This window comes from Triticum urartu, chromosome 6 (assembly GCF_003073215.2).
Source record: "Triticum urartu cultivar G1812 chromosome 6, Tu2.1, whole genome shotgun sequence".
NCBI classification, from domain to species: domain Eukaryota; kingdom Viridiplantae; phylum Streptophyta; class Magnoliopsida; order Poales; family Poaceae; genus Triticum; species Triticum urartu.
This window is the reverse complement of record NC_053027.1, coordinates 2,820,895-2,837,148: the sequence shown is the minus strand read 5'-3', so window position 1 is coordinate 2,837,148 and position 16,254 is coordinate 2,820,895. Positions and strand designations below refer to the sequence as shown.

Below are 16,254 nucleotides of genomic sequence, written 5' to 3'. Positions count from 1 at the left end.
TTCAGAGGAGATGCATGGCTAGATCAAGCCGCGGCCATGGCGGAGAGGTGAGCTAGAGGACGTAAACAACCACGTGGCCTCGTGGCTATAGGCACCCGCATAGAGGATTGGGAGGTGGGATGGCGCCCAATCTTCGCCGGCGGTAGCCGCGGGGAGGGCAGTCAGCCTCTTCTCGTGTTCTTCGGTGAAGAGGGGGTGCGAGAGGGTGAGGGAATTGGGGTGAAGGGAGGGAGGGGGCATGATGTGCGGCTCGATCCTGCCGGCGAGGGATGAAACCCTACCATTGGCGAGGAGTCAAACCCTAGCGACGAGGTAGTGATAGTGCCAGTTTAGAGTCTTACGAATTAAACAAATGGAACAAAAATGAAGATACACAAAAGGCCTTCTTAATATCATCCACTAGACTAGCCTTCCCTCCTTTCTTCCAACACCAGTATTACTCGACAAACTAAAGACAGATAAATTATCTCAACTTGATTTTTCAACAACTGCTATCAACTTTGACTACCATGCCCGCCGACCAGGCCTCTCCGCTTACGATGAATGTAGCTGAGGTAAAGGCACGGATGCGGGAAGCTTCAAGTAGCATGCCACATAATGAAAGAACTTGTCGTAGCCATGCTCATGATCTTGTTCAGTGTCATTGAGTTCATAAAGTTTCCCGGTGCTGATGGCGTATGAATGAAACTTGTTTGCCTGGTCAAAGAGGAACACGACGTCGCTCTCCAAGTCGAGAGCTGCAATCACGTATGCGCAACTCCAGGACTGTTGAGTGGAGTCATAGTGGGCAAGGTCGTCCCTTCCAAATGCATCACCCAGACAAAGACGACACTTCACAATCCACTTGTCAGGCCTGGAAACATCGAGACTCCAGATCCAAATCGAACGCCCATCAGCCTCAGGCAATGCATAGTGCAAGGCCCCAAGAGATTGGCTAAAGTAACCTCGAGTGTACATACCAATGGAAAGACCATTTGGAGACTCAATACAAGGGTCGTTTGGCAACTTGATTGTCCGACGATTAGGCGGTACGCGGGAACTCATTGCCTCAAAGCCATTCAACACCAAGATCCTCCTCCTTGAGTTCCTCCGCAGACTAAATAGATAGAGTGAACCATCTACGACCAAGTGCGGGTATCCAATAATAGTGGGCATCCCAGAATTCCACCATGCATCATACACAAGCCATGTGGAAAGCTTGGATGAAAACACCTCGAGCCCGCTCAAGAACGAAGTTGAAGGATCCCGTTTAAAGTTGAGGACATAGAGCTGTGGGGAACATGATGGGTTGAAAACTAGCATAGCTTCACAAATACCATGTTCTTGGTAACGACGGGTATCAGATAACTTCGTCCACTCTCGTGTTGCGGGGTTGCACACAATGAAGTGGTAGATAATTTTACGGTTGCTCCAATCCATGCTCCTACGCATGCAGAGGACTAGGCCATTGCAGCAATCTATAAGTTGCAGTTGTGGGTAGTGTGGCAAGAAACTAAGTGCTCCATCAATTTGCTCCAGGTTTCGGGGGTGGCCAATAAGCTTGGTAGCCTTCTTATTAAGGTCTTGGTATTGGCAGAAAAGGCCGGTGGGGATTTTTGGCAGGTTCTCATGGTAGTTTGGATTTGATGAGAAGGCGAGCCAGGGTTTGCAGACACATTTGAAGCGGCAAAAAGACTTGAACGGCAGCCGGGAGAGGATTTCAACCACCAGATCATCAGGTAGCGTACCGGCAACCATAGGTTCCATCCCCCCTATTATGGTAGTAGTAGTTCACTCGAAGTCCAAACTGATAATATCAGCAACAAACCTGCAGTGGAGTCCAATCATTTGATCAAACAAATCGAATTTGCAGGTGAGAAAAGGTAGACGTACGGCGACGCCGCTGATAGAGGCAAATTTTAGGTAACAAAACCACGCTGTAGTAAGTAAGATCCATTCAATGTGCTTGACCAACCAAAAGGGTGCAAGGATGAAAAAAATTACCTACCTTAACCGCAGACCCAAATCGATGCAGCAGGAGCAGGTGGCCACTTAGTCACTTGAGAACAGAGGGTACTCAAGTGCAGGTAAAGAGGTAGGGCTGTGTAGAATAGAATGAGAACCTTGGGGAGAGATGAATGGCGGGTGTGCTCTACAATGGAGGAGCAGCAGAAGCAAAATGTGAACGGAGAGAGCAGCAATTGTGCTGGTTGGTGAGGTAGGGGTAGTAGGAATAACATATTTAAGAACTTGGATGGTGGTGATACGCATAATAAGAACAGATTTAAGAACTTCTAGGAAGGTGGTGGTACGCGTAGTAGGAAGAATAAATTAAGAACTTCTTGGAAGGTGGTTGTGCGCGTAGCATGTGGTAGGAAGAACGGATTTAAGGACTTCTTGGAAGCTGGCTGGCTGGTAGGTTTAAGGCAAAGACAAAGGCAAATTGAAAGGGAAAGCAGAGCAAAGACAATGGCAATCAAACTGCAGATAATGACCGGGAGGAACTTCACTTTGGTCAGTGATTATAATGCCAATCTTATGTCAGTTGGTTCCCACTATATCCTGTTGTCAATGGCTTCTTCCTCTTAACAACGTTCATGCAGAACAATATGAGGGTCTGCAGGTTTTCACTGCCATTTTACTAACCAGCAGCTCATTTTTACTTTTTCTTGCGGCTTGCGGCATTGACACTGACATTTAGATTAACTTTCATCTCAACCAACCCCTTGCCTGTTCTCTAGCTAAGGAGCCTACTTTTGACCCTCTGTTTCAAATTGACTTGGCAAGAATTATTAAAGGCATCAACAGCAAAAGATTGTGTAGGTTCAGACAAGTTAAATTAAGTAGTCGATGTTGGCCAGCACTACGGACTACGGTTCTTAATATATAATATGTGCTAGTGTCGATAGTTGTACATCACTACAAACTATGGTTCTTAATACAAAATATGTGATGCACTACTTTGTGGACCAAGTCGGCATAAAACTTTGAAGTGGTGACTACTGAAAAAGGTGATATTCAGTAGAAAAGGTCGACTACTGAAAAACTTTGAAGAGGTGGTTCTCCAGGCTCCCGTTTTTAGCTCGTCAGGCACAGAGGAGATGATCATGCTGCCATAGTCATGCAGCTAACCCGCCACAGTCAGCACGTCCACTGTCGTCACCACCGACATTAAAAAACTATTAGTAGAGACATAACTGAAAGATGTGATACACAATTGATGCCAATGACTAACTACAAAACAAGGATGACACGGCATCCACCATCTCTGCCGCTGGTAATCCATTTCTTTTATCTTCTTTTCTAGACAGAACAAGACATTACAGGTCACTGGCACAATGGCCTACAAGCTCATCATATGAAAATGCTTTATGGGCTACATATCCCAGCTTATGAAATGGCAATTCTCCGGGCGCCTGCATGTTAACATATGTGAGACAAGCCTGGGAAGCTCAACTCAAGCATACGGCACTGGATTAGCGTTGCGTCGGTAAGTAAAACATGGATAGGAATGAGTCAGTACCTTGCCCACAATTATGAGACAACTGAATGAAAAAAGGTCACGGGATATCATAATGGAAATGGACAGTCTGACAACATAATACAAGAAAGTATTTCGCATTTGTAGAAACAACACATAAAAACTGCACGAACATTCATAGCTTGGTGAACTGGAAACATGCATAACATGCTTGTTCTACTTTTACAACGTTATCACGTGAACCTAGGAACAGAGCACCGGGGAATTTGGCGACACATTATTACACTGAAACTAGGGAGTTTTCAGCATTCCGACAGTGTTAGTTTTACCCATACAATAACATAATGGAAGCAACATGAAGATATAGAAGGCCTTCTTAACATCAGTCGCTGGACTGGTTTCGCAAACTCAAGACATACAGATCATCTCCAGCTTGATTTCGCAACAATTGCTAGCAGCTTCGACCGCCACGTCCGCCGATCAGGCCTCTTTGCTTCCAACAAACATGGCTGAGGTATAGGCGCATAGGTTGGAAGCTTTGAGTAGCATGCCACGTAGTGGTAGAACTTGTCATAGACATGCTCATGATCTTGTTCAATGTCATCGAGTTCCTGAAGTTCCGCTGTGCTGATGGTGTATGAACGAAGGTTGTTTGCATGGCAGTCAAAGAGGAACACGACGTCCCTCTCCAAGTCAATAGCAGCAATTTCATACGCGCAATTCCAGCACTGTTGAGCAGCGTCATAGTAAGCAAGGTCATCCCTTCCAAACGCACCACTCATACTAAGACGATACTTCACAGTCCATTTGTAAGGCCCAGAAACATCAAGACTCCAGATCCGAATTGCAAGCCCATCTGCTGCTGGCAATGCATAGTGCATGGCCCCCGGAGATTTGCCAAAGTAACCTCTGGTGTACAAACCGACCGGAAGGCCATTTGCAGGCTCAACAGAAGGGTCATGGGGCAACTTAATAGTTCGACGATTAGGCGGTATGCGAGAACTCATTGCCTCAAAACTGTTCAATACCAAGATCCTCTTCACTGAGTTATGTCGCATACTAAACAGATACAGTGAACCATCTATGAATAAGTGTGGGTATCCAACAACAGTGTGTATCCCGGAATTCCACCATGCATCATATACGAGCCACGTGGAAAGGTCAGACGAAAATACCTGAAGCCCACTCAAGAATGAAAAAGTATTCCGTTTAAAGTTGAAGACATAGAACTGTGGTGAACATGATGGGTGGAAAGCCAACATAGCTTCAAAAACAGCATGTTCTTGGTAAGGACGAGTATCAGGAAGCCTCGTCCACTCTCGTGTTGCCGGGTTGCACACAATGAAGTGGCAAGTAATTGTACGTCTGCTCCAATCCATGCTCCTACGCATGCAGAGCACCAGGCCATTGCAGCAATCCATAAGCTCGAGTTGCGGATGGTCTGGCAAGAAACTAAGTGCTCCATCAATTTTCTCAACGTTTCGGGGCTGGCTAAGAAGCTTGGTAGCCTTCTTATCGGAGTCTTGGTACTGGCAGAAAAGACCAGTGGGGATTTTCGGCAGCTTCTTGCGGTAGTTTGGATCAGAGGAGAAGGCAAGCCAGGGTTTGCAAACACATTTGAAGCGGCAAAAAGACTTCAGCGGCAGCCGGGAGAGGATTTCCACAATCAGGTCATCAGGTAGCACACTGACTTCCATATGGTCCATTTCTATTATATTATATGGCAGTAGTAGTTCACTAGAAGTGTCTGAAGTGGTAATATCAGAAACAGCTTTCTTTGAACTTGGAAAGAAAGAGACCTGTAATGGAATCAGATAATTTGATCAAACAAATCAAATTTATAAGGGGAAGAAAAAGATAAATAGACATTTGACAAGCACACATGCAACTTAGGAAGAAAGACAACGCATTTGATGTCGCCGATTGACGTTAATTTTAGTAAGTGAAACTATGCTGTAGTAAGTAAGATCCTCCATCCGCTTGACTAAGCAAAGGTGCAAGGAACGAAATTACGTACCTTAACTAATCGATGCAGCACCAGCAGGTGGCCACTTAGTCCACTAGGGAAGTTGAACCAAGGCGTACCAAAGTGCAGGTAAGCGGTATGGATGGTAGGCGAGGAGTGACTGGTGTGCTCCTCGATGAGGGAGCACCTGAAGCAGAAGGTGAAGGGAGAGAGCAGCAGCTTTCCTGATAGGGGGAGGTGCGCATAGTAGGAACCACAGATTTAATGGTGGTGGTATGCTTAGTAGGAAGAACAGACTTAAGAACTTCTTGGGAGATGGTGGTACGCGTAGTAGGAAGAACAGACTTAAGAACTTCTTGGGAGATGGTGGTACGCGTAGTAGGAAGAACAGACTTAAGAACTTCTTGGGAGATGGTTGTACGCGTAGTTGGAAGAACAGATTTAAGAATTTGTTCAAAGGTGGCGGTGTACGCGTATTAGGAACAGATTTAAGAACTTGCAACGTGGTGGTAGGCTGGCACGGGGCAAAGGCAAATGAAAAGTGAAAGCAGGGAAAGGCAAATGAAAAGGCAAAGGAAAAGCAGGGCATAGCTAACCAAACTGCAGATAATGACCATTAGTGAGGAACTTTCAACGAGGGTTCCCTTTTATCAGTTAACTAATGTGTGCAGAATAATCTATTGATACACACCCGCCCATGTATGAGATGGTTCCCTTTTTGACATGATAACTTATGGCAAATGGAGCACAGGTTGTATCCTTCAGGTGAAGGTGTCAGGTCTGGTTCCTACTCAGCCACTCGGGCGTTATTGTAGTTTGTTCAGTTGGTCTGTACTATATCCTGTTAATGTCTTTTTTCCGCTTAATAACATTCATGCAGAACATTATATGAGGGTCTGCAGCTTTTCGTTACCCATGTCTATGAATTTTACTGACCAGTAGGTTTTTTGTATATATTTTTTTCTCGCAACACTGACATCGGCATTTGGATGGAGTCCAGAAGAATGTCTTTCTCGCAAATGGAATCCAGATTTTTTTTTCATAACCAGCGCTACCAACAATTCAAAGGCTTGTCTACATGCATGCAAGCAGGACGTGAGTGCAAATCAAATCAGAGGAGCTCGCTAATTCTCTCGGGCGAAATTCATGTTGGATGGATGACGCACCTGGTCGTCTCCTGGGGAGGAGGCGCCATGACACGCTTGCTGGAGGTGTTTCCTGGGTGCGTGTGTGCGTGCTGCTTCTGGAGAAGCAGATCACAACCTGCACCTTTTATGCACACTGGTCGATGGATGGATCACTACTTCACCCACTACTAGCAGTTAGCAGTTGGACACACACGCCTGCACAAACTTTCTGCACACACTTTAGAACGCTACAAGAACACAAGAGAAAAAAAGGCATGCATGCACTAACGCTGCTACTGCAAAACAAAGCTTGTTTGCTTGTAAAAGTGGTTGCCCACCACAACGTGTAAAGTGCACCGCTCTGATAGATCGACGGACCACAGAAGATCGTCGGCCAGAACAATGCTAATTGCTACATATGTATGCAAGTGAATGGAATGATATATCATGCATTGCTTCACTCTGGCAGGACTGATTTTTCCTTTTATCGACAACTGATGGATGATGGGGTGAGATGGGCTAGATCGAGTATACGAGCGATAGATGCCTGATTGCCTCAATTGTGTCTTCTACATCTAGAGTGATGATTAATGCTTCCAAGGAAACAACACCTTGACTAGAGTATGGGTCCTAGCTTTAAAACAAGTATAACATGACAACTGTGGTCAACAAACGTCATTGATATGGGGGAGCTTCAAGGTAAGTGGTTAATTCCTCTATTTAATTAGAGGGTACCACAAACATTGTTCTGAGAATGCGTTGCAGTATATTTCAATGAGATTTGATTGTGTGAAACGTAAATATTTTTACTAAAAATAAGAGAACATAAACTTAAAGTGCATATTGTTTATTGTGTTTGATTGTTATATAGTTGTAGAAATTTCTAGTTCAAATATGTGTTTCATAAACGAGATTTTGGTTTTAAAGATATGTACCATCTAAAATGTCAAAAGAAAATGAAAAGTGATGAAGTTAGAGGAGAGAGGTAAGATATTGTAGGCATGTATATGTTGACTTAAGACATGCATGTGCCAGTCTGGAGAGAGAGAGAGAGAGAGAGAGAGAGAGAGAGACGAACAATGCACATGCAAAGGGCTCGCATCCACATGGACCAGCGAAAGAAGTAATTCGGGATTGCTCCTCAAACATGACTCAATTGGCCACTGGCCTGCGAAGGTAACTTCGCCGAGTTCTCTTTCAGAAGGTGGGCTGGCATGCCTTGCCACGCTACCTACTGTAGCACAAAAGCCTGAGACTACAAAAAATATATATTCTGTAATAGGCCTCTCAGTACTGTTTATCTAGCCTACCAACTGCTATGTCTTGCTTATGGTGAGCACTATTAACAGTGACCATCGAGCGGCCCAGCACAGTAAGGCTTTGGGAGCGTGTTCCTGTGATCGATTTTGGAAGGTTCTAGGAGCTTCCCATCTAGTTTTGGGAAGTTTTCAGGCTGTGTTTTTCTCCCGATGGTTTTGGGAATCTCAAATAGCTATTACCAAAATCAAAACTTTAGAAAACCAACTTGAATATGTCCATATATCCAAATTATAATTTGACAGATTCTGGTTTAACTAGAAGAAGACAAGTTGATGAATCACGTTGAGGAAAAATCCACACAATTCTAGGACCAAAGTTCCAATTGTTAGTGAAGAAGAAAAGACGCATAAACCAAATGATAGCCTTTTTTATATTATATAACTAAGTTCATTACTATTCTATTATTTTGATGTGACTAACAATATTCAACAAAGAAATAGGTAAAATTAGGATACAGTGAGACAGTTGAGAATGCACCATATCTTTTTCTTCATACTTGAACCACACACACAAAAGCTAATTTGTACTTATACAAAACTAGCATGTTATGAAGAAACATATAAACTAAACAAGTTATTGTCATAGATGACGCCACTAATCTGAATATGCACACTTTATTATAAATAACAACCATTCCGTACAAATAACATCGCCATTGAATTCTGGTGTTATCTCATTATGCAGTCTAGAGCACTCCGAGAGCAGTTAATCCACATATATATCTAGATACTAAAACATGTTATTTTCCTGGTTCAAGCCTCACATATTCAATAATTTTTTTGAGGAGAAACAACTTTACGAAATCATGAAGTTTAATCGAGAGGCAAGGCAGAACGTTCTTCTCAAAGTAGACAAGCTCGAAGGCGATTCTAGTGTGGTCTCCCACTCCCACGATAGCGACCACTAGTGCTAGATTTTAACGTTGTCAAATTTATACTAAACATTTATACTTATTTATATCAAATAACCATTTTAGTTAAAATAATGTGATAAGTTATAAATACACATTACATTATTCGCGCAATATCTTTTCGATACATTGTGCACTAAGATATATTTGTACAAAATCACTTAGTTCCGAGTAACTAATTAGGGAAAGAAAAGATGTCGCATGGCTTCTCGGCTTAGTTTATTAAATTTACATGAATATAATATATGTGTATCCTTAAGAATCTTGGTAGATATCTCTAACGTGAATGACATATAAAATATCTTGACATCGTTTCAAGGTTATTGTTACTCATGCACAAAAAGAGACGACTCCAGAGTATACAAGGTGTTTACGAAGTGGTCCTCGCCGTCGCTCTCTTAAATTAGGCTTTTGCCTCGCTTTATAATTTTTCTTTGATAAATGGTGAATTTTATTGGCTCAAATGAAGCATCAAGAAGATACAATACGAGCACACACCCGGGCTCTGGATAACCAGGATGTACACAGCCAACCCAACACACACATGCAAAAACACGCCAACAAATAGCAAGGTCACAAGACCAAAAGCTATCCACATGCGTGGAAAAAAGAAAAAAAAGCTCCAAAGCGATCATATCATCAATCGACAAACTACAACTGAGACCATATCCTCACCAACCATTGACATCACATGGAGGTCGATGATCTTCAGCAGCAACGCCTTCAGGAAGGAAGTGACACTCAAGTGCCGCAATCACCGGATCCAACCACAAAGGCCATAATCAAAGTCGCCCCCCCCCCCCCCCAAAATAGTCTGAACATATCCGAGCAATGCCTCCAACATGGTAACGACATCGAAAACATCGCCATTGCTAGGTATGACCACTCAGGTCTGACCTAGGTTTTCGTCCCAAAGCTCAAGACCAGGTGCTCATAGCACCACCATCAAAGCCACGCATATGTTGTCGCCACCACTTTTCCGCAATACCAGCAGCTACAATTTGACCGCCGCCACTCCACAAAACATTCCTGTGCGTTAAGTTGTTGTCCATAATTTGTAACACAACACAGAAAGTCATCCACCAGATCAAGAGATAAAACCTCTGGAAGTCTTTTCGATAACCTCGCTGCCGTGGATCCGTAGGAAGTCACTTCAGAACAGTCAGTAGTCACCATCGTCCGGCCAATATGATCTAAATCACCACCATCAACCGAGGATCGCAATGTCGGTGGCCCGCACCGCACACGCAGAAGGCCACCTCATCGCCGCAGCCCCACATGTCCGGAGACCGCTGTGGCCGGAGCAGTGTCGTTAAAGATGCACCGCCAAAAGTAGCCGCCGCAGGGGAACGATCAACTTTGCCACAACAACCACGGCGACGGAGCCGCCACCACCGATCGAGGAGGTGGGCCAGAGAATGAAGAGGTGTCGACAGAGAACCACCGCGAAGCTTCAACCCTCTGCCAAAGGAACGCCGTGACACACACGGCGGAGGCGTCACCGCGATTCGAAGGAGGCACCGCCATGGACTGATGGTGGTCTGCACCGAAATTGGACCAAGCCCCGGTCAGCCCAACCATTAACCCAAGGGCCTCACGTGTTGGAAATATGCCCTAGAGGCAATAATAAATTGGTTATTATTATATTTCCTTGTTCATGATAATTGTTTATTATCCATGCTAGAATTTTCTTAGTAACTAGTGGACTAAGGAATTTTCTCGATTATGGAGGTGGTAAAAGAGTTCGTCGTAAAGGGTTACGCCGATGCAAACTTTGACACTAATCCAGATTATTCTGAGTAGTTAACTGGATTCGTATAGTAGAACAGTTATTTGGAATAGCTCCAAATGTAGCGTAGTAGTTGCATCTACAAGATGACATAGAAATTTGCGAAGTACATACGGATCTGAAAGATTCAGACCCGTTGACTATAACATCTCTCACAAGCATAACATGATCAAACCCAGAACTCATCGAGTGTTAATCACATGGTAATGTGAACTAGATTATTGACTCTAGTAAACTCTTTGGGTGTTAGTCACATGGGGATGTGACCTTGAGTGTTAGTCACATAGCGATGTGAACTGGATTATTGACTCTAGTGCAAGTGGGAGACTATTGGAAATATGCCTTAGAGGCAATAATAAATTGGTTATTATTATATTTCCTTGTTCATGATAATCGTTTATTATCCATGCTAGAATTGTATTGATAGGAAACTCAGGTACATGTGTGGATACATAGACAACACCATGTCCCTAGTAAGCCTCTAGTTGACTAGCTCGTTAATCAATAGATGGTTACGGTTTCCTGACCATGGACATTGGATGTCGTTGATAACGGGATCACATCATTAGGAGAATGATGTGATGGACAAGACCCAATCCTAAGCCTAGCACAAAGATCGTGTAGTTCGTTCGCTAAAGCTTTTCTAATGTCAAGTATCATTTCCTTAGACCATGAGATTGTGCAACTCCCGGATACCGTAGGAATACTTTGGGTGTGCCAAACGTCACACCGTAACTGGGTGACTATAAAGGTGCACTACAGGTATCTCCGAAAGTGTCTGTTGGGTTGGCACGAATCGAGACTGGGATTTGTCACTCCGTGTGACGGAGAGGTATCTCTGGGCCCACTCGGTAGGACATCATCATAATGTGCACAATGTGATCAAGGAGTTGATCACGGGATGATGTGTTATGGAACGAGTAAAGAGACTTGCCGGTAACGAGATTGAACAAGGTATCAGGATACCGACGATCAAATCTCGGGCAAGTACAATACCGCTAGACAAAGGGAATTGTATACGGGATTGATCGAATCCTCGACATCGTGGTTCATCCAATGAGATTATTGAGGAGCATGTGGGAGCCAACATGGGTATCCAGATCCCGCTGTTGGTTATTGGCCGGAGAGTCGTCTCGGTCATGTCTACGTGTCTCCCGAACCCGTAGGGTCTACACACTTAAGGTTCGGTGACGCTAGGGTTATAGAGATATTAGTATGCAGTAACCTGAAAGTTGTTCGGAGTCCCGGATGAGATCTCGGACGTCACGAGGAGTTCCGGAATGGTCCGGAGGTAAAGATTTATATATGGGAAGTCTTGTTTTGGTCGCCGGAAAAGTTTCGCGCATTATCGGTATTGTACCGGGAGTGCCGAAAGGGGTCCGGGGGTCCACCAAAGGGGTCCACCTGCCCCGGGGGGGGGGGGCACATGGGCTGTAGGGATGTGCGCCTTGGCCTATATGGGCCAAGGGCACCAGCCCCAAGAGGCCCATGCGCCAAGAGATAAGGAAAATGAAGAGTCCTAAAGGGGGAAGGCACCTCCTAGGTGCCTTGGGGAGGATGGACTCCTCCCTGGCCACACCCTTCCTTGGAGGAAGGGCCAAGGCTGCGCCCCCCCTCTCCCTTGGCCCTATATATAGTGGGGGGAAGGGAGGGCAGCCCGACCTAAGCCCTGGCGCCTCCCTCTCCCTCCCATGACACATCTCCCTCCTCCCGCAGCGCTTGGCGAAGCCCTGTTGGAATCCCGCTACTCCCACTACCACGCCGTCGTGGTGCTGGATCTCCATCAACCTCTCCTCCCCCCTTGCTGGATCAAGAAGGAGGAGACGTCGCTGCTCCGTACGTGTGTTGAACGCGGAGGTGCCGTCCGTTCGGGGCTAGGATCATCGGTGATTTGGATCACGACGAGTACGACTCCATCAACCCCGTTCTCTTGAACGCTTCCGCCCGCGATCTACAAGGGTATGTAGATCCACTCCTCCCTCGTTGCTAGATGACTCCATAGATAGATCTTGGTGACACGTAGGAAAATTTTGAATTTATGCTACGTTCCCCAACATCACGCACCCCAAAAGAAGCAGGAAAGCTACGTCCAAGGTGGAAGAGGCCGACACAGAGGATCATTACAGGTATGGGCGCGTCCACAAAAGTCAAGTTCAACACATTTCTTAACTGAACAAAAAATTAAATGACATAATAAAACTATATAAGGCCCATCGACATCTTTAGTTGCCGCCGTCGTACTGGTCATCTTCCTCGGTGAGGTCGACATATAGCGATGGCTGCCAAAGGTGGGCTGGTTGTCCTTGCCAGGCCGGAGGCTCCTGGTGTGGCGAATGCGGTGGCGCCTGCACAACCTCTTCCCATGGCGGGGACGGCGATCATGGATCGGCATCCACCCACCCGGACTCAGGCGTGCACGACAAGGACTGCCTGACCAAGGTCGGGTTTCATCCCGCTGGCTCCTCCTCCATCGGCGCCTCAAAACAGACGTCCTCCATGGCCTCCTTCCTGACGTAGGCGTCTAGCTCTGGGGTGGCGACGTCGCCGGCCGCTGACAGAGCCATCATCTCCCCGAGGCCCTGCCGTTGGCGCTCGTCGTGGGTGTGGACTGAGTCGTCCATCACCCGCTTCATGAGCTCCTTCTCCTCCTCGTCTGTCAACAGAGTGGGTGGTGGCGGGGACCGCCAGAGACCCTCCTCCTAGCTATAGCATATAGCTTGGTCCATGCATTTTGGTTTTTAGAGCAGGTACAATAGGATGACATAAGTGGGCTATAAGACTTTAAATATTATATTTTTGATTAGTTGGCAGAGAGAGAAGAGAAGCGGGCTACTCGCTAACAGCCGTCTGTAGTACGTGGTCCTAAACACTCTGTGAGAGAGGAAGGTGGGACATGTACCAACAAAGTAGTACAAATTTATATGCATCTATTGTACTTGCCAGCTATAAGACTGACTATAGATGACGTGGCAAGATCATATAGCCAGAAGTTGGCTATACTATTAACCATGCTCTCACGAGAGATCTACTGCATCACCTCCATCTATTTATTAAATACTATGTGATGTAGTGAGTGGAGAATTAATGAGGTGATCGACGAGTGTACTAACGGCATGTACAATGCATAGCCTCAAGGTAATGCCTCGCATGTCATGTAGGATCGGATATGACGTAAAGTAGGTTCAGATAGGGAAGTGGGATCCTCTTCAGGAGGCGGGTGCTTGAAGAGAAAAAGTGTGGTCCGGTGACAAAAGCTGAAAAGGTTGAGTAAAAGTAGAGATGCATGTGTACTAGAATTTTTATTTTCTATTTCTTAATGAGGCCCACTAGTGATAGCTTGCATTGAAGAGAAAAAATTAATGTAGATGCCTCAAATTACATTTTGTCATAAGGCATATATATCCATATGTCATAATTATACATGCCCTAAGTCAAAATATGTTGGTCCATTCTGCCTAACCAGCCAACCACGTGAGTTGGCATGGATCGATGACGTGGAGGGAGGCGACGTCATTTGCTCCTTTCCTTTTTTTACGGCCAATTTAGAGAGCTTTATTTTTTTTGCCTTGATGGACAAATTAAGGCCAGCAATACTTCCTTTCAATTGGCAACCAGATTGTAGAAGGCATCAAAGGTACAACAAACTTGTAAATAAGGACAGCAAAACAATTAGGAGTGGCTATTTAAATAGCTTGGCAAGATATATGCATCAATCGATGTGTTTAATTACATGAACCATGAACTCTTTAAATAGATATTTGGAAGCAGATGAAAAATTAAGTCTGAACTAGCACTTCTAGGACAATCAGCCAACAGGCTGGTCACTAGAATGCTTGGAGTATTTTCAAGCCAGCATTTGGTCACATTCAAAGTGCAAACACGTTTAGCACAAAGATGAGCCGGAATGTTTGCTAACGTGATTACATGATGAATATCAAACAGGATAAAATCCCTAGCTAGCTCTCCAATTTCATCTAAATTGGCATGGATCAATGACATGGAGGGAGGCTACCTCGTTTGCTCCTTTCCTTGGACTAGATGGATCGAGAGGGAGGCCGTCTAATGATTCCGACGTAGTACTACTAGTATGTACTTCCTTCGTCCTGGCAGCAATTGCAACTGTACTATGACTACCAGTCCAGTAAACATCAGATGTATTTTCTTGAATTTTTTATGTATTTGGGCTGAATATGAGTGGTGCCGGTTAGCCCGGACATCCGAGGCCCGTTTGAGGCATCCGTCTGAATCGAAATTTTGTAACCGGTTAACCGGTCATTGATAGGGCGGCTTGCCCTGGCGTTTGAGGAAGGCTTAGGGTGCCCGGATGTAGATGCTCTAATATCGCCACATGCACGGATCGATGGAGAGAATAGATAGACACATGTGCCAAGTGTGTGCTGCGTTTTCTATTGTTGGATAATAGCGACATGGTCATCATAGAAATTAGGATTACAAATCAATGTATGCTTGAAGGAGAAATAAAAAAGTGATTTTCATGTGTTTAAGTTGGCCGTAGTACAACTAAGTTTTCTACGGTTATGTAGTTTTATTTTTGATGTTTTTTGTTTTTCCAAAACCATGTTCCTTCTTTTCATTTCATGATGATGACTGAATAGATGCCCTAACAAGATGGTATACATTTCAAAACCGCCGCAGGTCCCTCTGCAAGCGATGTGGTATTAATTTCACCGGCTGGTTAAAGCTTCTACCTTTTTCTTTATTTGGGAGTTATACAACGAGTCAACGAAAAATAAGATTTGTTGGCCCATCCGTTTAACCAGATGATGCTGGCCGCGTACGGCGATCCTGGGTGGTACGAACCAGCTAAAACCGGCCAACCCAATTGAACCGAGTCTCACTCTCACTCGAAAGCGCCATGCATCGATCAGTGTGGACGACACGGTCCGGCCCGGCGGTCCGGCTCATGGCCCGCTCGGCTCGGGCCGGCTCGGTCCTGGCCCGCTAGTTTAAATGGCCGGTCCGGTCCCTGCAAACAGGCCCCAGAAAATCTTGGTCCGGTCCGGTTTTTGACCGAGCCGACCGAGTGGACCGAAGGTGGTAGTCGGCGGCATGGCTGGGGCGTGGCGGGGGCGTGGCAAGTGCGTGGTGGCTCAGGCGTGGCGGGGGCGCAAGAAACCGCCGTCGTCTACGTCCGCCGCCACGGGGCCATCATCCGCACGGCCACTGGACTACATGGCTTCAGAAACTATGTCCATTAGACGCGCTACACTCGGAACCGTCGTCCTCGCCAACGAAATCGACCTGGGAGGTCCTACATCGCCGCATCAGCCGTCGTCCCTTTTGTCTCCGTTCACCGGCCGTCGTGCCAGTTTCATCGCCGATGAGCTCCCTCCGGTGTTCTTCTTCGTCATGTAGCTCCCTCTAGTTCTTCTGAAGCTCCCAGACATCTTTTCAACGAGCTGCACTTCCTCTAGCATTGCGTCCCCGATGAACAGCTCTCACCGGAGCTCCAGAGTGCGCTCTGCCTATGTCTTGGCCGGTCCTGACGGTCCTCTCGGTCCGGCTCGTGGCCCGCCATTGCCGGTCCGGTCCCTGCAAACAGGCCCGAGACATTGCTCGGTCCGGTCCAGTCCGGACCGCTGGCATCCGGTCCAAACGTCGGCTCGGACCGTGTCCACCCTGATGCATCGATTGATTTGCCCCATGTCTCTTGACCAGGGA

General features: G+C 45.8%; 2 protein-coding genes across 2 annotated transcripts; both read right to left on the bottom strand.

The window, feature by feature from the left end:
* Positions 1–370: 370 nt before the first annotated feature.
* Positions 371–2,185, bottom strand: LOC125515491 (F-box protein At5g65850-like). The gene is made up of 2 exons (XM_048680976.1): positions 1,988–2,185; positions 371–1,807 (listed from the first exon to the last, which is right to left on the bottom strand). The coding sequence occupies exon 2, from the start codon at positions 1,744–1,746 to the stop codon at positions 535–537; it is 1,212 nt and encodes a 403-aa protein (XP_048536933.1). The 5' UTR covers positions 1,747–1,807; positions 1,988–2,185; the 3' UTR covers positions 371–534.
* A 1,415-nt stretch (positions 2,186–3,600) lies between these two features.
* LOC125515202 (F-box protein At5g65850-like) lies at positions 3,601–5,942 on the bottom strand. The gene is made up of 2 exons (XM_048680639.1): positions 5,478–5,942; positions 3,601–5,259 (listed from the first exon to the last, which is right to left on the bottom strand). Exon 2 carries the CDS (start codon positions 5,164–5,166, stop codon positions 3,883–3,885), a length of 1,284 nt encoding a protein of 427 aa, XP_048536596.1. The 5' UTR covers positions 5,167–5,259; positions 5,478–5,942; the 3' UTR covers positions 3,601–3,882.
* Between the last annotated feature and the right edge of the window lie 10,312 nt (positions 5,943–16,254).

Bases quoted from the DNA above. Each gene is read 5' to 3' on its own strand.
- LOC125515491 (XM_048680976.1), bottom strand. From the start codon at position 1,746: ATGGAACCTATGGTTGCCGGTACGCTACCTGATGATCTGGTGGTTGAA.
- LOC125515202 (XM_048680639.1), bottom strand. From the start codon at position 5,166: ATGGACCATATGGAAGTCAGTGTGCTACCTGATGACCTGATTGTGGAA.